Source organism: Ailuropoda melanoleuca, chromosome 12 (genome assembly GCF_002007445.2).
Source record: "Ailuropoda melanoleuca isolate Jingjing chromosome 12, ASM200744v2, whole genome shotgun sequence".
NCBI classification, from domain to species: Eukaryota; Metazoa; Chordata; class Mammalia; order Carnivora; family Ursidae; genus Ailuropoda; species Ailuropoda melanoleuca.
Genome location: NC_048229.1, coordinates 7,664,579 through 7,689,911, shown reverse-complemented (window position 1 = coordinate 7,689,911; position 25,333 = coordinate 7,664,579). Strand labels below are relative to the sequence as shown.

Below are 25,333 nucleotides of genomic sequence, written 5' to 3'. Positions count from 1 at the left end.
TCCAGGGACCACACTGCGCGGTTCCTGGAGAGGATCTTCGCTTAGACGCGCCGGGAGTGCCCGCTGGCCTTCCGGAAAGGCGCTGGGTACTAAGTAACAAGACTTGAAAAAGGATGACTCAGTAACGTCACTCATTAGGAAATGAGTCTAGGGGCGCCTGGGTGGCACAGCGGTTAAGCGTCTGCCTTCGGCTCAGGGCGTGATCCCAGCGTTGTGGAATCAAGCCCCACATCAGGCTCCTCTGCTATGAGCCTGCTTTCTTCCTCTCCGACTCCCCCTGCTTGTGTTCCCTCTCTCGCTGGCTGTCTCTATCTCTGTCAAATAAATAAATAAAATCTTTAAAAAAAAAAAAAAAAAGGAAATGAGTCTAAAGAAGTAACAGGAGATGTGAACAAAGATGATTTCATGCGAAGATGATCATTGCTAAAAAACTACAAAGCCAAACCCTTCAACGTCCAACAAAAGGGAATGGTTAATCACCGCAAGTACACGTTAAAGAGCATTATGTTGTCATTAAATAAGGCCACTGGTGTAGACAGTTTGATGAAACAGTGCGTGTGAAGTCCCTTTGCTGGTGAGGAGGAGCTCCTTCACCTGAGGCCTCTCTCCCTTCTCTGTAAAATGACTTTGTCAGCATCTACCAGGGAGAGTTGCTGTGAGAATTAAACATGATCGTGAGTGCAAGGTGCTGAGCAGGGTCCCCAGCCTTAAAAGACTCAATCAATGTGAACAACGATCATTTCAAAATGGACATGTCTTCTTTTTTCAATAAGGAAAAAAAAATCCAAATTCATGCTATTTTAAAGTAATATGTCAGAAGAATTTCTGATGAAGTGGGACACAAAAGACATTCAATACAAAAGCTGAGTACAAACAATAGGTGTGAATACGGTTCCTCTTGCACAAATGCACACACATATGCAAATACATCGGTGCAATTCAGAAACGCTTCAAAGAGCTATCTCAAGATATCGCCAGGAATTAAGTTGTGGACTGTGGATGACTCTCGATCTCCCCTTGAGACGTTAGTATGTTTTCAAAAGTTTCTACAATTGGCGCTTTACAGTTTTTAAAAAGGTAAAAACGTTCAGAAGATTCCGGATCTGGGGGGGGGGGTTGTGGAACACAGAAGGGAAAACTGTGACCTCCAGCCGTGAGCGGCCCCTCTGTTGGTGTCATGCCCCACAGAAGGCCGAGTCACCTCTGTGGGGCCAGGGTGTCCTGTGAGATATATAGACCAGGGTCAGACCGGCTCGTGAGGCACGATGGCCTCGGCAGACCTTTCTGGGGAGTGGGCACTCTGCCACCAGGCCTGTATCGTAATGAGATAATGTTTGTGAAAGCACTTTGCCAGAGAGAAAACTCCACCCAGATAGGTGATTCTGGGGCTTATTCGAGAGAAAGGAGGCTCTCAGAGCACATTCCGTTAAGGAATTTCACACTCGCCTCCTCCCCCAACTCTTCCCTTTTTCTCCCTCCCCTGAACAGAAGTATATTTAGTAACCCTATCTAAATGCTCTTCTTTCCCTTAATTTGATTAAGGGGCTAGGGGAACAAGGGACGAAGTGGGGGCTGCGGAGAGGGGGAGACGGGGCTGTGGGGAGAGATTAGAGCAGCTGAATGGCTATCTCGGGCCGAGTGGTGCCTGAGTGTGGACAGGACGAGGGCCTCCAGGTACTTAGTACAGAAGCACAGAGGACAGAGGGAGGGAACACTTGATCACAGAGCCCGCCTCTCCGGGGGAATGAGAACCGAATCCCCGGAGGGTCAAGCCTTGAGGATTAACTGGGAGAACGGGGACATTTCCTAAGGGAGGTGCTGGCTTCTCTCCGAATCCCTTCTAGCTTCCTGGAGCTTTCGGGTCTTCAGATCTTAAGAAGTCCCGAGAGGCTGACACGTGGCGAAAGGTACTTTCCCATACATCAGCCAATTTATTTGGATTAAGGAAATTATCATCACCCATGAAGATGATGCTCAGAAGAGCCATGTCTGCCTGCAAGATGGGGGTCAACCCAGCTTGGCCTGCTTCTACCACCCCCCGGCACACGTTACCTTCAGGAGGAAAATAGTAACAGTCAGTATGTATTTAGCCCTATGTGCCTTAGATAGAAGAGGTTCTATTTAATCCTCACAATGTCTCTATGAGATAGATACCATCAATGACCCCACTCTACAGATGAGCAACCTGAGGCCTAGGGGAATCATGAAGCTGAAGTCACGGGGCTGGTAAATGGCGGAGAGCAGGGCTGTCCAGAGCCTGGAGAGGCAGAGGGGTGCTGGGTCTGAGGCATTCCAAATGAGAGAGGCCCATAGCACGTGTCTCCTCTGATAGTCTGGTTGCTCTTTAAGGACAGGGACCTTACCTTGTTTATCCTGTATTCCCCGCCCTGAACACAACGCCGGGAACAAAGGGAACGTTTGCTGCAAGAACTAGTGGTACTTGATAAGTTTGGCCAAAGGAGTCTCCACTGGGGGCCAGCTGGGTGAGGATTAAGTGAGACATATTTGCCTAGGGATTTCCAAGTCTAAAAAGTCACAGCTGGGCCTCAGCAAAAGGCTCTGTTGGCAATGGGGATCCCTGCAGGAGGCTTTAAAGGTGACCAGGACCTTGACAATAGGCAGTTCCAGGGAGAGGGCTCCAGCTCCCCTTGTGGGTTTGATTCAGACCAGAGTGACAATAAGGGGGGTGTCTGACACTCCCCACTAGTTCCTTTCACAGGGACATCTCAAGGACTTCTCCAAACTCCAGGGAATAAAACATAGTACAGGAGGTGGGGGGTGGTTGGTGGGAAGAGTGCCATCTGGGCAGCTCAGAAAGACAGGAGAGAGGGAAGTGGATGATTAGTACTTTAATTAACAGGGACCTAGGACCCTTCTAGAAATAGGTTTGAAAGGACAAAGGGCAGAAATTTATGCTCTTCTAGAGAGGACAAGAATCCTCCAGGAAGGGACCTCAGGCTTCAGCAAGAGTCTCTCATTGATTAATGAATATCTCATGGCCTCACGGTCCACCCCAGCTTTAGATGAGGCATTCAGGCTTCTCTTCCTTCCGTAACCCGTGAGGAAGGCTACTAAAGGGCAGAGAACAGAAGCAGCCACCAAGTTCCTGGGCCAAGTCCAGGGCTTCCTGGCCTGTATTCAGAGAACCTCAGCCTTTCTCCCCCTCTTGCAACAGTCCTTGGTGTCTTTATGTGAGCTGCTTATTAACCAGGGGATATCAGGACACTGGGAGGGGATTGCCGGTGCCGCTTGCCAGTCGCCAGAGAGGGTAATTCAGAATCGCAGAGTGGAGCAAAGCTGATGAATGTCGTCTGTGTGACAGAGGTAGCCGGGCGGGATGGAACCAAAGTCTTGCTGGAGCATCAGGTTGGAGGGTCCTGTGACCTGCGAGTGGCCAGGAGGCCCCAGGGGTTCACTACCCACATTGCCCATCCATAGCAGAATTCCGTCAGCCAGGACAAAGGGTGATGGATGGCTCTGAAGGCAGGAGCAGGAATCCTAGTTGTGGGGGGCAGGGCATGGCACTGGATCACCGCTCCCCTCAGAGCAACCAATGGGCTCTTTCAGTGTTATAGGAACTCCTCTACCACCTTCCGTTTCCAAAGAGACTACTTTTCCAGAAGAGGCCCCAAATTCCACAAGCAAATCCTGGGCCCCTCCCCCCTCTCTTCCAGTAAACTGCTGCTGACCGTCCCAGTCTATAGGATTGTTACTGACCGGCTGCAGCAGCCAGCTGACCCCCTGAGGTCCAACCATGGAAGCAGAGCCCCCGAGCCCAGAGGTGGTTCTTGATACAAGAGCAGGGAATGGCTTCCTGCTGGGTCTAAAGACATGCGGCTTAGCCAGGCTTCAGTTGGGCCACAGTGTGACAGGTCTTAGGTTTCAAGTTGGGATCAGCTGCACTGAGGGAAATGGTTGGGGAAACTCTCCCTCTTGGCTTCTTTCCTCATGGAGGATGGCTAAAGGAAGAGAAAGCTTAGAGCTGCTGAGCTGGTGTTGGTGCCTTAAAAATAATGATATAAACACAGACCAGAAGTCGGCCTGTGGATTCCCTGATGGGGACCAGACAAGAAACACTGTCCCGAATTACCCTTCAGCCTACACTCTGCCCTCATCTATCACCTCAGAAACTAAACAACTTCCTCAGATGGCCCCATGGAACATAAATCACAAGGGCCCTAGCTTCTAAGAAACCTGTCCACAACTGCAGCCCTCAGAAATACTTGTCCTCCTGTTTCTTCTTCGTCAGTGCTCAGAATAGGGTCTAGCAAGCCAGGTTCGCCGATGACTGAAGCAGGTCACTGCGAGTATGCTGCTCAACTCCTCTGAGCCTTGGTCCTCACCTACAGGTTGGGGATCGGTCATGTCTCCCTCACAGGTGTGAGGTGGAAGTGAAATGAGGTAATTCAGGTAGAGCGCTTAGCACGGCACCTCGATGAACTTTAGATGCCATTTCGTCATTCCATTGGCTGAAGACGATTCCCAGGTATGGAGAAGGAAAACAAGCAAACACCACTTCTAATTCTAATCCCAAACAAGAAGGGCTGTGGGCTGGAGCCGTGATGATTTCATAAAGCACCAAGCTTCCTTCCCTGCTCACCCTCACGCCAAATCTGGGCCAGACTGGTTTATGCTTGGCAACCTCAGTGAACTCCAACGTGTTTAGATTCTCACAGGGGAGCCCAACGGATACCTAGACCCGGCGGGAGCAGAGACAAATTCAAACGCTCTGCGGGGGCAGTGAAATAAGAGTATAAGAAATCATCACAAAGAACGTTTGTTCTAATTCTGAGTGTTTGAAGAGCTGCGGTTCACTCAGAGAGCCCCCTTTCCCAAGACAGGCAGGAGAGCTAGCTTATAAATTGTTCCTTTCACACATATTTCCACAATGGCATCATAACGTGTAACACGTTTGGCTCTCCACCGAACAGGTAAAGACACGACAGCATTTCTGTCTCAGAGCTGTTGAATGCCAAAGCCTTTGCTTCTGCTCAGGTGTCCTCACCTTCCCTGCCTGGGAATTGGATCTGGGGTAATGGGTGACCCAGCAGGCACAGAGATGACGGATTCCTGCATCATGTAGCAACGCAGGCGACAACCTGGGGCATCTGGCCTGGCTGGGAGAGGCAGCCTTAAGTACACCGACCTTTGTCCCTGTTTGCTCTTGGAGAGGGCAGGCCCTGCCAATCCTGTCCTCCTCTTCTCCGTGTGTGTGCCTGGGACTCCTGGCTAATCAGAATGTTCCCGGGAACCTGAGAAGGCCTGACCCTGGTGGGTGGCAAGCAGAGACCTCTTGAGGCAGTCAAAGAGCACTCTGAAACTTGTTCAAGACATGGCAGGGATGGGGCTCTGAGGCGTGTGCGTGCTCCTGCCCCCGCCCCCAGAAGAAATCTCATCTCTTCTGGCTTTTTCCCAGCTAGAAGGTTTATAATTAATTAGCCATCTGCCCCTCCAGAAAACTCTGTCTACTCTGGGACACTGCTTTCTTCAAACCCCTAAGAGGCCCAAGGGAACTATTCGAGGACAGTAGCCCCCTGAACCTGAGCTCAGCAGGGTAGCCTTTCTCGTTAAGGGCTCGTCCTCCGATGGGGGGATATGCTCCTGTGTCTGCCCTGCTCCCTGCCAACTAAGTGGTTGGCCTGAGGAACCTGCATGGCCTTTCTTCCAGGAAGGTTCCCCAGTCCTCTGGTTCCCCAGCCTGGACACGAGGAGGGTGCTGCATGCACGTCTGGTGGGAGAGGTAGGGGCACTCTTGGGCCCTTTCGTGGTGAATCCTCCTGCTTTGCTATTTTTTTCTTTCTTTCCTGATTTCCCTGAGTGATGCTGCTGGGGCTTGAGGCAAGTTGAGCAGAAAAGCAACTTTTCTTGAGAAAAGTCTGAGGGTTTTCTCTTCTAAGTGGGAAGTTAGGCCCTGGTTCCCTCTCCCCTTCACCTTATGGAGGGCACTATGCCTGCCATTCCCTTCCAGCTGGCAGGGGAGCCCATGGTCAGAGAGAAGCATCCTTCTCTTTCACAAATAAACAAATCCAATCCATGTGCTAGAGGACTTAGGGTATATTAATAGCCAGATATTTTGTTTTCCTATTCTGGTGCTTATCCCCTTCCACTAGTATGAAAGATAAGAGAACACAAAATGTTCTCCACAAGCCACCCTTTCCCCCTCCCCCAGGGACAGGCAAGCCAGGGGGCCTGAGCTCTTCTGTTTAAAGCCATCGCTGATGTACAAACTCTGAGAAAATAGACTTAAAAGTTTATATTCGGTCTCTCTTGGCTACTGTTGCTGCTCAGCAAAGAAACTCTATATTGTTTAAACCCTCCAGGCAAACGGGTTGCAAGGCAACCTTCAAACAATAGAAAATACCCCAAACTAAAAATAAAGGCCTTAAAGGATGGAAAATATGGTGGTGCTCTGGTGAGATATTTCCAAAATCCGGGTAAAGGAGAACGTCGTCAATGAGGCTGCGCTTATGTGGCGTCGACCCCTTGGCCTGCTTCCACCCTTCCCAAACGAGCTTCTTATAATTAGACATATTGGGTCCCTCTTCTTTTTATTCCCGGGCGCTTAGTTCTTTCCATCGTCATGGTCATCGACACCTTTGATGGGGAGGGGGCTCAACGGGCCCGTAAGGTCGGGCTGCCTCCTGCCCTAAAGAAAGTTCCACAGACTCTAATCAATGCACTTCCCCACTGGCTCCGCCCCGAGGTCCTGAGAAACCCAGGAAAGCAGAGGGTGGGGCTCGGCTTAATCACCAGGGTCCTTGGCCCCTGAGGGCAGAAGGGTCTGCTAGAGAGAAGTGCGACAGAAGCTGGGGTGGCCCACCTGGAAGACAGAGAAGGGGCTGCAAGCCAAGGAGCACGGTGGCCTCTAGAAGCTGGAGAAGGCACTGAGTTGGATTCTCCCCTGGAGCCTCCTGAAGGAAGACAGCTTCCTGACTTGTGCCCTCCCAAAATTAAGAAAATACATTTGTGTTGTTTTAAGTTTGTGGTAATTTGTTGCAGCAACAAGAGGAGGCTGGGACAGCAGCTTGAGAACCTGAGGCTCTTGCACAAGAACGAGAAGCCTAAGGTTAGTTCTTGGGGACCGTACTCGATCTAGAATGGCAGACCATGGTGTTTCCCTCCAGACGCACCTTTACCACAGATGCCCAGACCATCAGAGGGCACGGAATCAGCTGGGCGGATTAAATGAACAATCAAACACACATCAATAAAAAGGCTGTCCTTTTTTTACCCACTGACAAGGCAGGCTGATCAATGTTTCACCCCATAGACAGACTTGAGCAGCTGGGCATTGTTTTCTACCATAACCTACACCTGAGCAGTGTCATTCAAAGAGACATCAGGCCAGAAAGGGAAACTGGAAGAAAGAAAGAAAAAAAAGCACCTCTATCCCCCACTTGAGGTTGTTGGCTAGAAACTACAAAAGAATCTCCTGGACTTCTGTCTGGAAGGAAACATTTAAGGGACTTCAAGGCTCTTCTTTCATGAGCAGGTTTGCTTCCCCTCCCCCCCCCAGTCTTACTCTCTGATTAAATGTCTTCTAAGGGCTTGCATAAGAGAGCCCAAGGTACCCTAACTCAACAACAACAACAACAACAGAGAGAGAGGGAGAGAGAGAGAAAACCTAGGTTTTCCCTGATTTCTCGACTCCTAGAAGCATAAGCACTTGGAGGACCATAGTTTACTCTGTCTTGTGCCATTTCTATGAGACGGGAACCATCAGTCCCATTTTATTGTTTGGAACCCTGAATAACAGAGAGGGCAAGCAACATGCATGCAGTCACACAGCAAGTCAGAGTGATTCACCCAAGCCAGAGCACAGGTCTCCCGATCCTCGATCCGCACTGCCCCTGTGTTCCCATGCGGAGTCTCAGGCCCTGGCTAACCAGGTCAGTAGGGTGTGGCCTCTGGGTAGGTGGTCTCAGTGGAATGCAGAGATATAAAACCATTAAACCTGTCATCACAAGGCAACCAATGGACACCCCGTGGAAAGATTTTCCAGACCAGAGCTTTGAATTGCTTTGTGTGTCTGGTGTGTGTGTGTGTGTGTGTGTGTGTGTGTGTGTGTGAGAGAGAGAGAGAGAGAGAGAGAGAGAGAGAGAGTTTGGAAGGTAGTCAGGGGTGCGAACAACTGCCAGGTCAAGATATTTGCACTCTACCTTGCATAAGCAAACCCACAAACAGCTTTCTTTTTTTTTCTAGCATCAGTACAAATCTTTTCCCAGCTTCTCTCTCATTCATCCCTCCCCTTCTCTCTCCCTCTACCATTCTTCTGAGACAGCATGGAATCTAACTTTAGGGGCAAGGCTAACAGATTCCCGAAGCTCACTGAGAGGGGACTGAGCTGACTTACACCAAGCAGGTGCTGCGGCTTCGGGGCCAGAATGGTCGAAGTCCACAGCTCCGTGTGAATGCCATCAAATGAGGCACACTTGACCACTTCTGCTGCCCTTTCACACCCGGGGATCTGCGCAGCCGCCCTCCTTCCTTGCCACCCACTTTTTGTGATTCTCAAAGACTATGAAAGGGGGGCCCCTCTCCTTTCTTTAAGACAAAAAAAGAGAGAGAGAGAATGGAGTGATTTGGTTTTAGCATTTTCAAAGTGTAATGGACTCCTAATGAGGTTGTCCTGTCCAAGAGGATGTAGAAATTAAAGCTGATGTTGCTCAGTGCCCTCCCTGGCGGCCCAGCGTGGGCAGAGCCACAATGTGAAACCTGTGTCATGTCAGGCAGGGGACAGAAAACGGCAGCTGACAAAGGCAAAGTCAAGCGACCCTCAACATCTGAATGGAGGGTACTTGCTTCAGTAGCGCATTTACTAAAATTGAAATGACGCACAGAAGGTCAGCGTGGGCCTTGCACAAGAATGGCAAGCAAATTCACCTGGTGTTCCATGTTTGAAAAAAAAATCGGGATGGAGGCAGGTGATAAAACAACACTGTGGGGGTCCAAAGATGTCAAGTCAAGTGAAAGGAAGAACTGGCGAAACATGGCATTTGGAAAGACTTGGTGAGTGCTTTTTAAAATCTGAGCTATCCACGGGCTCAGGTTTGGGTTTGGTTGGCCATGCTTCAATCTTATGCTAGTCCTAAATGAAAAATCACCAAGGCCCCCAGGTCTCCTTCCCTTGTGCTGGAGATGTGTACACACAGGCACGGCAGAAAGCAGAAATGGGTTTTACTGGTGAGGAGAAGTGGGAAAGGAAGACAGGGGCCCAGGGCAAAGGATCAGGTAGGAGAGGCCCCCAGAGGCTCTTCATAAGGTTAATTTCTGAGAAGAAAACTAGCAAGAATCCAACAATAGTAAGGTCTGCCACTTAAAGGCAGATAGGTCATGAGAGATGTGTAGCTGGGGTGACTGTGAACTTCCAGTTAGGGGCTGACCTCTACCCACCCTCTGGTCTTCTTGTATGTGGCAGCTGGGGCCTCCCCACCATGGACAACCCAAGGAAGCTACACTCACTCAGCTACCCTCTACTTAGACTCCATCAGGTGTACCAACAAACAGAGGGATGGCCTGAGGGTATTGCAAAAGGAGACCCCTCCACAACAGGGATTTGGTGGTATTTATATGGCATTAGGGAGGTGAGGACAGGGACACGGTCTCCTGGTCAGTTTCCCGGCCGCCGCAGAGCTGTATGTACATAATCGGAAGTAAAAACATCTCAGGCCTCTGCAGCTACTTTCCTGGCTCCCCATAAGAGCTTCTCTCTCTCTCTCTCTCTCTTTTTTTAAAGATTTTATTCATTTATTTGACAGAGATAGAGACAGCCAGCGAGAGAGGGAACACAAGCAGGGGGAGTGGGAGAGGAAGAAGCAGGCTCATAGCAGAGGAGCCTGATGTGGGGCTTGATCCCATAACGCCGGGATCACGCCCTGAGCCGAAGGCAGACGCTTAACGACTGAGCCACCCAGGCGCCCCCCCATAAGAGCTTCTGATTACCAACGGGGTGTCTCAGATCTTTTGATAACAGGAAAAGAGGTATCTTAGGGGATAGATGGAAACATTCCAGGCCCTGGGATCTTGTTTCTCTATCTGCAAAACATTTTTAATAGTCGTGAAATATGCATAACATAAATTCTACCATTTTAACCATTTTTAAGTCTAAGTTTATTGGCACTGTTGTACAACCATCACCACCATCCTAGATCTGCAAAAAAAATTTTAAAAGATTTTATTTTTATTTATTTGACAGAGAGAGCAAGAGAGCACAAGCATGGGGAGAGGCAGAGGGAGAGGGAAAAGAAGACTCCCCACTGAGCAGGGAGCCCTACCCGGGGCTCGATCCCAGGACCATGGGATCATGACCTGAGCCAAAGGCAGACGCTTAACCGACTGAGCCACCCAGATGCCCCTACATCTGCAAAATTTTTTTTTTTAAGATTTTATTTATTTATTTGACAGAGATAGAGACAGCCAGCGAGAGAGGGAACACAAGCAGGGGGAGTGGGAGAGGAAGAAGCAGGCTCATAGCGGAGGAGCCTGATGTGGGGCTCGATCCCACAACGCCGGGATCACGCCCTGAGCCGAAGGCAGACGCTTAACCGCTGTGCCACCCAGGCGCCCCTACATCTGCAAAATTTTAAATCAGACTCTGTAACATGATGATCACAGCAAGGCGTTGATTTCCCTGGAAAGGCCCTTCCTGACCTTCCTTTGTGACATCTTTAGCCCCCAAAAGATATCAAAAATCCTTTTGAGCTGGAAGAGCTGGAAATGCCACAGTGGAGTAGCAGTAGCAGAGCCTCCTGTGTGCTATAGTGACTCTCCATTCTCCATTCCACTTTCTTTCCAGGCTCCACCATCCCTACCACCTAGCAATGATTTCTGGGCCCATCCAAATCTGAACCAGCTTCTGTTTCCAAAGTTCCCTTCCCCCAAACCGACTCATCCCTTCTGGTGTCCCTGGATGATTGCATATTTAATATGTAAGTGAAAAGGAAGAATTGAAAGGTTGAGGGGTAGTGGTTTTCAACCTTGCTGGAGGCAGTTCCATAAATGGAAAGGCTTCCAGAGAATAACAACATGGGGAAATCTCTCTGGTCTGGAGTACCCAGGAAGCTGTAAGACAATAACTTGAGAAAAGACAGCATAGAGGGATGGAGGAACAGATGGGAAGGGTGATGAGACCTACATGCTCTTGAGTCTCACATCTTTATTTATCTCAAGCTCTAACCTCTCCTTGGAATACCAGAATCCTACAAGAAGCTCCTACTGGACGGTTCCTCTTGGGTGTCCAATAGGCACCTCAAACTCACACAGAAAAAGCAGAACTCTTCATTTGACCCACCTTACCTAAATTGATCTTTCCTGACTCAGTACATGACAAAAATCTGAAAGTCATCCTTTCAGAATGGCCGAAACAATCTTGAAAAGGAAAACCAAAGTTAGAAGATTCAAAGTTCATTTCAAAACTCACTCCATAAGTCACAGCAATCAAAACGGTGTGGTACTGGCATGAGGATATATATAGACAGATCAATGAAATAGAATTGAAAATCCAGAAATGAACTCTCACAATTATGGTCAATTGATTTTCAACAAGGGTGCTAAGACAATTCAATGACAGGGGTGGGGAATGAATGGTCTTTGGTGCTGGGACAAATGGGTACACACATGCAGAATACTGAGGTTGGATCTCTTCCTTACATCATATATATATAATTTATATAAAAATCAACCAAAAATGAATCATAGACCTAAATATAAGAGCTGAAACTACTAAAGGCTCTTAGAAGAAAACAGGAGTAAATCTCTGTACCTTTTTTTTCCCTAAATTTATTTATTTATTTTTTAAAATAATCTCTAACAACAACATGGGGCTCGAACTCACAACCCCGTGATCAAGACTCACATCCTCTTCCAACTAAGCCAGCCAGGCGCTCCAATCTTCGTGCTTTTGGGTTAGGCAAAACCTTCTTAGATACAATACCAAAAATACAAGTGTCAAAAAAAGAAACAGATAATTGGACTTCATTGAAATTAAAATCCTTCAAAGGACACCATGAAGAAAGAGAAAAAGGCCACCCACAGAATGAGAGAAAATATTTGTTAGTCATACGTCTGACAAGGGACTTGTAGTCAGAATACATAAATAACTCTTACAACTCAACAATGGACAAAGGATCTGAACAGACATTGATCCAAAGAAGTATGGCCAATAAGCACATGAAAATTAGCCCCCAGGGAAATGCCAACAAAAGCACAATGAGATAGTACTTCACACTTACTAGGTTGACTCTAATAAGAAGGTGGGCAGCAACAACATCCTTTTCTCCAGCATCCTGGGTGAGGATGTGGAGAAACTGGAACCTCCCTACTTTGGTGGTGTAAAATGATGCAGTTGATATGAGAAAGTTCCTCGGTTCCACAAAATGTTAAACATGGAGTTTGCCATGTGACTCAGACATTCTACTTCAAGGTATGTGCCCAAGAGAGCTGAAAACATGTCTATACAAAAACTTGTCTATGAATGTTTACAATAGCATTTTTCATAACCCCCCAAAAGTGGAAATAACCCAAATGCCCATCAACTGATGAATGGATAAACAAAATGTAGTACATCTATACAACGAAATATTATTCAGTCATAAAAAGGAATGAAGCAGAAAGGAAGTTCTGACATATGAATGACAAGGTTTTTGAGGCTATTATGCTAAACAGAACAAACCAGTCTCAAATACTGTATAATTCCACTTACATGAGGTACCTGGAGTAGTCAAATTCAGAGAGACAAAGTAGAATCGTGGTTGCCAGAGGCCGAGAAAAAGGGAGAATGGAAAACTGTTGTTTAATGGGAATAAAGTTTAGTTTTACAAGATGAAGAGAGCTCTGGAGATTGGTTGCACAACAATGAGAAGGTACTTAAAATACTGAAATGTACACTTAAAAATGATTATGGCAGTAAATTTTATATTATGTGTATCTTTCCATAATTTAAAAAAAGGGGGGATAAAGTAATGATATGTTCTATAACATGGATGACCTTGAAAACATTATGCTAAGAAGCCAGACCACATACTGTATGGTTCCATTTATATGAAATTTCAGAATAGGCAAATCTGTAGAGAGTAGATTGGTGGTTGCTGGGGGCTGGGGGATCTGGGGGGAATGGGGAGCGACTGCTAATGGGTACAGGCTTTCCTTTGGGGGTGGTGAAATGTTCTCGAAGTGAATGTGGGGATGGTTGTGCAACTCAGGGAATATGCTAAAAACCACTGAATTTTTAAATTGTGAATTGTATGGTATGTGAATTATAGCTCAACAAAGCTGTTAAAAAATTAAGGTAGGAAGACTGGAAATGAATGAGCTCTGTTTCTTTTTAAAACTTACTCCTCTTAGGTTCTGTGACCTAACAATATCTACAGTTGGCAATTTCATTCTCTTAACTGTGGAACATGAGGCTGTCGCTACGACAGAAGAGGAGGGGAGGGTTATTCACAAACAGGAACACAGCTAACTCAACCTGAAGAAGTTGGAGAGAATGTCTGCAGGCTTGAAGGAAAAAAATTACCCAGGAGCAGAGATAGATTAGCAGGGACTTCCAAAAAAAGTTGTAACAGGTCAAATGCATTTTTAGAAAAAACACTAAAAACCTTCAATACAAACGGCTTGCGAAAAGGTCTTTAGAGTCATGACCGCTAATTTAGCATCAAATAGTTTTTCTCATTCTGAGAAAGTCCTACAGTGTGTAATCACTATATAACCTCCTCTGATTTTTTGACAGGAGAATTCGGAAGGTCAAATGTGCATTTCGTCTTGCTTCTCATCATTCTGTATTTAGTCATGTTCTGGAACATTAAAACAGACGATACCTGCAAAGATGTTTAAGGGTAGAATAGACTGTATCATAAAAATGATATTAAAAAGGACAGTGTTCAGTCTTGAAGGAAATCCTGTCACATGCTACAGTGTGGGTGAACCTTGAGGACATCGTGATTGGTGAAATAAAGCAGTCACAAAAAGATAAATACTCTATGATTCCACTTATATGAGGAACCTAGAGTACTCAAACTCATAGACAGAAAGTGGAATGGTGGTTGCCAGGGGGAAGGGGAATGGAGAGTTGTTTAATGGATACAGAGTTTCAGTTTTGCAACATGAACACATTATGGAGGTCTACCGTACCCCAATGTGAATATACTTAACACTATTGAGCTCTTAAAGATGGTTAATATGGTAAATTTTGGGTTATGTGTTTTTTACCACAATTAAAAAAATTTTTTTAAGACTGTGTTGAGTTAGAAGTCTTAATAAAAATTTCATTTTTATTCTGCTACTAAGGAATGACTGACAAGGAAAGAATTTTCAAATTTGATAAGGGAACTTGCTAGCTGTGTTTATCTTCACTTTTTACTCCTGCTGGAGTAATGAAAACAGATCACTTGGTTTAATTTTGTGATTATTTTTACTTCCTGGTTCCTGCCTGATTATGCAATGCTTTTGGTTACAAATAGAAAAAAAGGAAAGTTTATGTGCTACTCTTTTATTTTTATGGCATTTCATTAAAGAGGACTGGACTGAGAAATATTTCTATTTATATCAAGTTTTTATAAAAACTTATTTCTAAATAAATTGGAATTTTAGGGCCTGGGCCATTAGTTATCCTCCCTAAGGGCTATGAGCTGATGCTATTTTATATTTCCAAGTTTATTCTTATTTTAACTGGTTTTACAACACACTAGCTTCCTCTTTCAACAAACTTAAAAGGTCAACACTCTATCTCGAGTAAATCACAAAATGTTCATAGAATTTTTAAAATTTCTTTACATTAACTCTGAAATGTAATCATTGCTTGGACCAGCCTCTGACAATTTGATACAAGATAAGCCATAAAGGACAGGCGTTCATTTACAATCATGTACAACAGGTCAACTCTGAGAATAGCTACCAACTATTCTAAACCTGTACCATGTGCCTTCCTGAGTTATCATCTCTGCTTTTAAACAATCATCATACGGATGCAATTCTAAGCGTGCTAAATGTTCTGTAACTTTACCCAAAGCCTGATGGGAGTTCTAGTGTTAGATTTACATTAAATACCCTTAAATACTGAGAATGAGGCAGTGGTGAAGATGGCAAAGTATCCAGGTCCTACTGGCAATTATTTCTAATTGTAGAGCTGCATTGTTTGTTCTCCGTCTGGTTAACCAAGATGATGATACCTGGGCAGTTGCTACAGTAGGGCCTCCTTGAGCAGGGCCTGAATGGCAACTGTATCTAGCTCTGTAAAAATAAAGAGGAGACAGTCAGCTTGGAGGGGACTGCCAGTCTCAGCCACCACCTTCAAACATTACCTTATTTCATCCTTTTGATAATTCTTTGAATCTGTCAGAGAAAGAAACTGAGGTCCAAAGCAATTAATGATTTATTTAAGGTCACAGTCTTTCACTTCTATTCATTCATTCTTCACTGATCAAAGTTGCCTGTGTACTTACCTAGGCACAGGGAATATAACTGTGAACAGAAACCCATCCCTTATTCCATGCTCTTCCAGTCCACAGAAGAATCAGGTAAGGAAACATATGATTACCATACAGGACTTGTATCTCTGAATGGCTGACCTTGTATGCTAATCATTTCACTGTTCCCCAGGTGTCCAGCACTCTTTCTGCATGTTCCTATCCTGGCTCAATGATCTCATCTCATCTTGTTTTATGTGTGTGAGTGAGAAAAATGATTATATATGTGGACCCATATATAAACATGCATTATGAAATGTGTGTTTGTTTTTTAAAGTACAGGATTCCTCTATCTTCCATGCCATTAAAGGATTGTAGAACTCCATCTCCTTTACTAAGAGACCTGTTGGCTCCCAGGAAATCTCATCCAGTTTGAGCCCTGGTAGTGACCGTACAGTGTCAAGGAAAGAATGCTAATGAGTTTTCCACTAGCTGATCCCAAAACCTTGGCACAGGGGAGCTCAGTCCACTGAATATTTATATAGCACCTTGATTAAAAGAGCTCAAAGCAATACTCTAAGTAGCTGAATTATAACCTCCTTTTGTAAATTGTGTATTTTAAATATGAAAATAAGCTCCTCTACCAACCCTCATTATTTGCTTAAAAAAAGAACACAAGATAAATTTCACAGAAAGAAGACTAGAAGTAAAATTGTAAATGGTGATAATCTCTGGGTGGTAGGATTATATATGATTTTAATTATTCAAAATTTCTACAATTAACATTATGGACTTTTCAGTTAGAAAAAATATCACATTATCAATTAAAATAAGCCATAAAAAACTAACCTCACTCATAATTTTTTTCACTCATAATTTTAAAAATACAAATTAAAATAATTCTTGAGACCTATCATAATGACAAAGATGTTATAAAGCTAGTACATCTAGCTTTATACACCTATAAAGGTGTATAGCTTTATAAGGGAACAACAAACTATGCTCTGTCATACACAACTGATGGGATTACAAATTATCCAGCTTTTTGGAGAGTAATTTGGCAGTACCTATCTAGGAAAATTTTATTTTATTTTATTTTATTTATTTATTTTTTAAAATATTTTATTTATTTATTTGACAGAGATAGAGACAGCCAGCGAGAGAGGGAACACAAGCAGGGGGAGTGGGAGAGGAAGAAGCAGGCCTATAGCGGAGGAGCCTGATGTGGGGCTTGATCCCATAACTCCGGGATCACGCCCTGAGCCGAAGGCAGACGCTTAACCGCTGTGCCACCCAGGCGCCCCCTATCTAGGAAAATTTTAAATGCACATACCTCTGAACAATAATGCTACTTCTAAGGTGTTTTTTTAAAATTTAAAAAAAAATTTTTTTTAAAGATTTTATTTATTTATTCGACAGAGATAGAGACAGCCAGAGAGAGAGGGAACACAAGCACAGGGAGTGGGAGAGGAAGAAGCAGGCTCATAGCAGAGGAGCCTGATGTGGGGCTTGATCCCACAACGCTGGGATCACACCCTGAGCTGAAGGCAGATGCTTAACCGCTGTGCCACCCAGGTGCCCCTACTTCTAAGGTGTTTTGTTTTGTTTTTTCTTTCTGACAGATATACTTGCATAAGAGTGCAAAGACTGTTAGGTGCAAAAAGCAAGTTGCAGAACAGTGAATATAACTCCCTTTGTGTACAATGAAAACTTCTGGAAGAATATTCCAAAAGTTAACTTTGGAAATGCCTCAGAGAAGTGAGAAGAGTGGGTTTGCTGAGGGCTTTTTATTTTTTTTTTAAACTGATTGCTATTATTTGACTTCTGTTGCATTGAACTATATTTTTATTTTTAGCGGTTTTATTGGGGGCATAATTCACATATCACACAATTGACGAATTTATAGTGGTTTTAGTGTATTCACACATTCAGTGTTTAATACATTCACAGAGCTGTACCATCATCACAGAGTTGTATAATCATCAGTGTACACAGATGATTAATTATAATGTTGTTCACTTGGAATTCATATAATGTTATATACCAAATTTGCCTCAACAAAAAAAAAAATTGGAAGATGATCCAACAGTGAACTTATTAGTGGCAAGAGAATGTGTGAGATACAATCAGAGAAAGTTTAAGTAGTAATGGAATGATACACATAAGAAGAAAAAAATATGAGAACAAAAAAAGTTGGAGAGGGTCAGGGACAGAAAAAAAGAAAGATGCTAAAATGAGTTTGAACCAGGAACATATTGGATCTGCCTTTGTTAAATAAACATATCTGGATTTTGTAACAAAAAGATCAAGGTAAGATATCTGGGCATGATAAGGAAATAAAGAAACTCTTGATTTGATGGTACTGCAAATATTTGGATAAACCAGATTCTATATAAATCTGCTGACAGCTGAATATGAATTCCATCTATGGAAGACACAGATAAAAAGAGTTTAGAGAAATATATTCACTTTGTAGTTGCTAGAAATCTCTCCTGTGTTAGGAAGGCTGACAGCGAGATACTAATTCCCAAGCAATGAATACGTAACTGAACATCAATAATGCTCTGATTTGGCGAAGAGTATCTGAGAATACAAGGAGAGCTGGTTAGAGAGAAAAGGGCCCCTGAAACATACTGACAAAATTAATCAGCACAAACCATGCAGGAATATTCTTTTTGGCTCAAAGTTTTGTATATGTTTTTAGAGGGAGGATAAGAAAACATACATTTGAAAGATAATGTTTTATAAAAATATTCTGCAAAACTCACATTTAATCTCTGTTATTACTTAGAATAAAACTACCTTTTCTTTGAGACTTTCCCCCCTTTAAAATCTTCTTTGAGCACTAAAGATCTTGGGAATGTTTTGTAGGTATCATCTTATTTTCCTTTTTCATATCTCTAAAAAGCATGGTTCAAAAGTTGTGCAGTTGGAGGGGTCTCTGACAACAGTAAGAGCAAACTTTACTGCTTATCCTATAAAATCTATTAGTTTGGGTACTATTAACTGTTATTTACTTAATTAGGGCTGTGCAGAGACGACAGCAATTACTCTAGCTCAACATCAATAAAATAATGGAAATGTACACAAGATAGGCACGCCCATGGAAAATCTGTTCTTATAAAGGAGTAAATGTCAGATTAAAAATAAAAGTCACCAGGTTTTGAATTAGGAAACTGCAAAGCAAGGCTGGGGCAATAATTTATAACAATTAAAAATTTAAGATCAGACTGTTATCTGATGGGATGGATCATCTTTAAAAGTATCTTAAGTGGTGAAAGTTTTAAGAATCTGTTGACTATTCAAAATCACTTACCTTGTAGCTAACAGTTGATGTCATTGATTTGATTCTAAATCAAGCAACAAGGAATCCTTGAGAATAAGCTATCCTTTCAAGTATTATAATATGGTGTTTTCTGTGTCTGCATGTGCACGTGCATGTGTGTGTGTGCGCGTGTCTAACACATTTTACTGGGAATTAATGTACTGCGTATGCTGGAGATTGCTGCTAACAATGTAATCATCTCTATAAATGCTCTAATGGGCTATAACATCTTAGTAAACCATAGGAAAATAGAAAATGTTACTATCTCTGGTAATATGCTGTGCAGGACAATGATCAGACTCCAATTCTTAATTACTTACTTGCTTAAAAGTAAAATTGCTTTATCAAACAGGTTACCTAAGTCTTGTCCTGTGACTGTGACAACAAATTAAAAATGGAACTGCTTAAACCTCCAAAATATGCATAATGGTAACTGAAAGAACGTCACTTTAATGACAGTTAAAACCATCCATCTCCGTGGGCTAAATGTAGATACAACTGGAAGCTAACCTTGGCTTTCAGGCTTGAGGTTAGACTAGCAGGACTTGTATTGTCATCTGGACAGGTGGCAATAACCTTAGCCGGGGATGTCAGAGCCTCCCCAGTCTTCTTTTAGATCTTACATCAAGCTACAATGAACCCTGGCCTCGGAACACATTTTGAATGCCAGAAAGCAAAGGCGAAGGGTTAACCGCTCCTTATTTTTTATTTCTCAGATGCTAAAATATTTTAAAAAGCAAGGACAGCTCAATTTAGATTACAAAAAGGCGCTCTGATGAAAAGCAAATGTGTTCCTAAATTGTATTTTGAAATAGATGGTTAGAAAGCTAACATAGAGTTTGTGGTCTAAATATATCATTCTTTTAGAGGCAGAACATATTGCTGGGGGGGAAAATCCTCCATCATAGGACTTATGGCATATAGTAACTAAAATGCTTTTCCATCCTTTGAATTTTCAATGTTGGGAAATATTATTCAGTAGACCCAGAGAGAAGTCCTAAATTGGAAAAGCAGCTGCATCCAAGGTCATCTCTCTTGTTTCCAAATATATCTTGAAACAAATGCAAGAAGGGCACTTTGCTGAGTGTTATCTGGACATATATAGTTTCAATCAAATTCTTCAAGAAGTGTCAGAATAAAAGTTGAACATTTGTTTGACACTGCCAAGTCACTAGCAAGTGGGTCTCTTCAAGCGTGGAGGCTCTCCTTGGCGACTTGGCAATTAACTATAACAAAAAGGAGCTCTTTTTCCTACTCTCGAGAAAAAGAAATCAAGCATAAACACCAGCTCTGAATTTTTTCTCACATTTTTTAATATATAGAAAATCATATAAACTTATAAAAATGTCTCTCAACAGAAGTATAACTCTTAAATACACTGTTTCTGAGCTCAATTCCTTGGAATTATCAAATCTTTTTCATGCATCTGAAAATGTTACATGGAATGAAAAAGTGGTGATAGAGATGACACAGAGTTGTAACCTGAATCAAAGAATAAAAAGCTGAATCTTTTGAGTTAGTGTAAAAAAAAAAAAAATCCCCCTAAATGCAAAGCAATAAATAACTGGCTTATTGCCTCTCCTCTGTCATGAAAAATACAAACTTAGTCCATGATAACAGTCTCCTGTGGCAGTGATCGTCTGTCATTCTCTACAATGTAGTGAGTCTCTGATTTCATCAAGTGTCCAAGGAGAAGCAGGGATATTAACAACTCCCGATTATCATACACCAAATGGACATGACTCGCAATTGCACTACCTCAAAACCTTCAGTAATTTGGTTTCCATCTCCAAATTATTCCCCACTTCCTCCAGTCTTGCCTGGTTAGTCCTTGAGGGCATTCCTTTCTCAGGGCTCCCTCTTCCCCGTGGAGTTCTTGCTTCCTCCCTGAGCCACATTCTGCCCTTGCGTCCAGAAGGGTTTTAACTTGTACCTGCATCTCCAGCCTGCCCAAATTTTTTTCAGCCCAAAAAGTGTTTTTTCCTTTTGTCCTTAGATCTGTTAATTCTTGATCCCATTCCAAAAAGCTGCATTGAAACTTTTAGAGATCCTAAACCCTGAGAAGAGTATAAGGAAGTCTAATAGTTCTGATTTTTCTTTCTTTTTTTTTTTTTTAAGATTTTATTTATTTATTTGAAAGAGAAAGTGAGAGAGCACAAGCAGGGGGAGGGGCAGAGTGAGAGAGAGAAGCAGGCTCCCCACTGAGCAGGGAGCCCCATGCGGGGCTCCATTCCAGGACCCTGGGATCATGATCTGAGCTGAAGACAGACGTTTAACAGACTGAGTCACCCAGGAGCCCCTAGTTATGATTTTTTCTAATGAAAACTTCTTTGATCTCTGAAATATCAAACACTTTCAAAAAATTCAGAGTATAGCAGTTTGCCTACTGGATAATCCAGTGCTGAAAACTGCTTCAATTATTGGTTACATTTCTCATCTTGGTAACTAAGATTTCAAGTTCCCTGAAAGGGGAGGCCATGGCTTTTCCTGCTTGATGTGCTTGATATGGAGCTGGATGCAGGAAAGGACCAATGAGCACCTGCTGGTTTCATCCCTGAGGCCCTCTCATGCTCTCCCATTCACCTGTCCAAATCCTCATCTTTCCAGGCCCCGATCATTCCTCCCTCTTGGACAAGACCTCCTGGACTCCACTTTGAGCCTTTTTTTTTTTTTTTTAAAGATTTTATTTTATTTATTTATTCAACAGAGATAGAGACAGCCAGTGAGAGAGGGAACACAAGCAGGGGAATTGGGAGAGGAAGAAGCAGGCTCATAGCAGAGGAGCGACGTGGGGCTCGATCCCGGAACGCCGGGATCACGCCCTGAGCCAAAGGCAGACGCTTAACCGCTGTGCCACCCAGGCGCCCCTACTTTGAGCCTTTTGTCTTCTCTAGATCTCTGTCGTGATTGAACTTTGATAGCACCACGGAATTTCGCACTTGATTATTAGGTTTTAATATGTTTGCTACTGTTTAATTTACTGTTAGTCCTGTTAATGATGGGGCCATGTCTTACACACTTACTGTACCTTTTCACAGAGTTTAGCTGAGTGCCTAGCACATCAAATTACAGAGCACAAGGGTTTGGCACATGATAGGAGCTCCTTCTTCTCTCTCATGTATTTGGGTAATTTCGTGTTCTCAAATGCCTTAATGCCTTTATGTCTTCCTCCTTTTCCATGGCTATCAAAATCTTAACTCCTTGTTACAAACTCAGCTTGAGTCCTACCTCTTTCATTAGCCTTTCCTCAGTCCCCCATGTCAGAATTAATTGCTTCTTCCTCTGAGCTCCTAGTTCTTTTTATACATAAAAGAACTTCAATTTTTGCTACATAATATTAGAGTCTTCTAGATTGTGAGCTCTTTGAAAGCCAAAACCAGGTCATATTCACTTTATATTTTAGCACTTAGCACAATGTCAGGCACACAGAAGATACTCAATAAATATTTGCAAATAAATAAACGAATGAATTTACAATTTCATTCTCTAATTAATTAAGTAATATCTTGCTAACTTCTTTGGTTTAGCCCTGGCATTTTCATAGAGGAAGGCAAGAAACATCTATAAAACGATTCAATGGATTCTGGATTTGACCAAATTAAATAAACTTGGTGGTTTTACTTAATATTGTATTGTATTTCAAATTTTAAATATTGTACTGTATTTCAATTTTTAAGTTCCACTGCAGCATTGTTCATAAAATAAAAAACTGGAATCTATATGTCCAGCAACAGAAGACATATATGATTTTAACACTTTTACAGAGAAAGATTTAAATTATAACCTATAAAGCTTCCATTTGTTCTGTGTCCAAAACTATTACTTCTTTCTTTTATGCATTTACTTGACATTCATTTTTAGCATAATTCCCACATCTGGACAGTAGAGTTTATTTTTACTCATTTACTAAAGGTTTTTTTCCCCCCTTAGGTATATAGTAAGTGAACACGTTTTAAAAAAAGAACTATAGGGGGGCGCCTGGGTGGCACAGCGGTTAAGCGTCTGCCTTCGGCTCAGGGCGTGATCCCGGCGTTATGGGATCGAGCCCCACGTCAGGCTCCTCTGCTGTGAGCCTGCTTCTTCCTCTCCCACTCCCCCTGCTTGAGTTCCCTCTCTCGCTGGCTGTCTCTATCTCTGTTAAATAAATAAATAAAATCTTTAAAAAATAAAAATAAAAAAAGAACTATAATTTCACACATATTATAGTTCATTAAATGGACATCAGCCTGTCTGCATATATACAACCAGTATATACATGGGTCACACTGTAGTTCATACAGCACAGGACTGAAGAGCACAGGCTTTGGGCCCTGGCTCTGCCCACAGCTATCAGCTGTGTAATACCATGGAAGCCTATCTGTGCCTGTTTCCTCATCTATTAAGTGGGGATAACAGTATTTACCTCCTGGGGTTATTGTGAGAGTTACATTAGTTCAGACACATAAAGCACTTAGGACAGTATCTGGTCCATACTAAGTACTCAATCATCATTATGATTACAAAGCTTCAGGGAGTAAAATTGGTTCACTCTTGCTCTGCCTAACTGGTGTTTCTAAAAAAAACGTCCTCCCTCTATAAGTTTGCTTCATTTTTAGAACCCAGAAAGTAATCAGGCGGTGCTCTTTAACAATGAAACAGGCTCCCTCGTGAGGAGTGAGCCGCATTGCGGTTACTCCACTGAGGCTGGAAAGTGATTTGCTATGAGCGGCATGGTGCTGATTTCTGCACTGTTGAGAGGGTGAAAGAGAGCTCTCAAAGGTCCCAATTTAATAAATGATTACCCAAATCATTCCAAGGTTCCTTTCAAGCTCCAAAATGCTATGGCTATTTACCAGGTTACCGCGTGCAGGGCAATGCAGCAGCCCTGCCAGGACCCTGCCGTGACACTCTGAACTGAGGTGGAAACAATACTTTTCCTGAAAAACAGAAATCTTTAATTTCCTCGTGTGTTCTGTCTGAAGAGTGAATTTCCATAGCAGTAAACCAAGTTTGGTGACTCAAGTCTCTCGGCAATTCTAGAGAGGAAATTGTGCGAAATTATCTGTTTGCCGAGAAAGTACTTCCAATTTGCCAAAAGAGGGAGCATGGAAGCAGAAAGCATATGTTTGTCCAAGTCTTCTAGAAAACACTTGTTTGGATACTGTGTTTTAGTTTTTGATTTCTTTTGCAAGGATGGGATGGGACTGAATGACAGTTACAGCCAACTTTCTCTTTTTTTATTGTCTTGAGAGAGCCAAAGATTGAAAATACACAGATAACTCCGAATGATCTCTCTCTATCCTTCCGGGACAAAATGCTCACCTCATGCCTAGCTGCCATCTACTAAACAGCTCTAATTAAACTGTTCTCATTAAAAGGAAAGGGAGGAGGAGCCAAGCCAGTAGCTCCTTCTGGGTAGAGAAACAATTACATATTTAATAAAAGTACAACTTTTTAAAAAAATCTCCTGGCTGCCACAGATTGTTTAAAAAAGAAGGATTCGTTGTATACACAGTCTAGATCTTACTTTCACTACAACAATGGATAAGTTATTGAAATAACCAGGTTTAATGGAAGTTAATCATCAGGCTGCTTACTTACCCACTCCCTAGGGCTAAACACTCCTTCACGCCAAACAAGAGGAATGATGTAAGCGCCTAGAACCATTTGTAGAAACAAGCCTTTGATTCATGCTCATTAGTCACTAATGTAGGGTAAATGCCTGTGTATGACAAGGAGGTTTCTATAAGACACACATCTCCATAGGAAGTCATTTTTCAATACAAACTGGATTTTGCCTTTGTAAAGGCAGCTTTGGCAAGCTATCCATTTGTGCATATTTTCAAATTGGATTCAGAAGAATTCAGCAAATTTATACATTTTTAGTTGAGCAACAAATTCAGTCTCTTCTTTTTACTCCAATTACCAAGAGGTGCTCTGGATCATGTTAGTCTAAAAAGTTAGGAAATAATCATATTTGGAAAATGCACAGAGCTCAAAAGTTTCCAGAAAATTTATATATGTTATATAAACTAATAAGGCAGAATGATACATTTGGATTTGATAGTTTAATAAAATGGCTTCTTTTACTATTGCTGCCTACTGAACTAAAGCAAAATGATAGAAAGTATTAATCTAAAGAAGAAAGTTAAGTGTTCTATAATTTCCTAAGATCTGGTTTGATTTCCACAAGCCTTTGACAATGTCCTAAGACCCTTCTGGTATTCCCTGGACCAGAAAAATACATGATCTTGGATTTAGATGTTAATAGACTTATAACAGAAAAAACATTATCCTATTACAAGATTGCTCTTAAAGGACAACCTTTAAAGTTGGATTATTTCCTGAACTAATATAGAAAACAAGATAAGTAGTGGCCTTTTGAAATTTACAGTTAATACAGTCAGTCCCATGCAACAGTTGGCAACACCGAGTCCTAGGAGGAGCAAATCCATGAACGCAAAAGCAGATTTCACAGGCTACATTTTTCTTCTTTATTTGGGCCATCATGTGGAAGACAGATTATTTTCCAAAATGATTAAGTACTCTCATCAATTAGCCAGCTAGAGTATCAATCCTGAAGGAAAAATGTAATAAGCTCTTCTCTAAGTGCCAGCTGTCTAAAACT

At 42.7% G+C, this 25,333-nt stretch overlaps 1 protein-coding gene and 1 non-coding gene across 6 annotated transcripts in view; one reads left to right on the top strand and one right to left on the bottom strand.

Annotated features, from left to right (window-relative positions):
* Positions 1-293: 293 nt before the first annotated feature.
* Positions 294-25,333, bottom strand: part of IFT81 (intraflagellar transport 81) — a 112,533-nt gene continuing 87,493 nt past the window's right edge. Inside the window, exon 20 of one of the 5 annotated variants that reach the window (XM_034672419.1) lies at positions 294-314. In XM_034672419.1, coding sequence (XP_034528310.1) covers positions 309-314 — 6 coding nt within the window. In that variant the 3' untranslated portion in view covers positions 294-308. Of the gene's footprint in view, positions 315-14,840; positions 15,226-22,831; positions 22,861-24,174; positions 24,428-25,333 lie in introns of those variants that run through there. The other 4 variants (XR_004629046.1, XM_034672417.1, XM_034672418.1 and 1 more) reach the window with 4 other exon arrangements.
* LOC117795381 lies at positions 8,795-8,901 on the top strand. Its single transcript, XR_004619347.1, has one exon. It is a non-coding gene; the product is annotated as a U6 spliceosomal RNA (small nuclear RNA).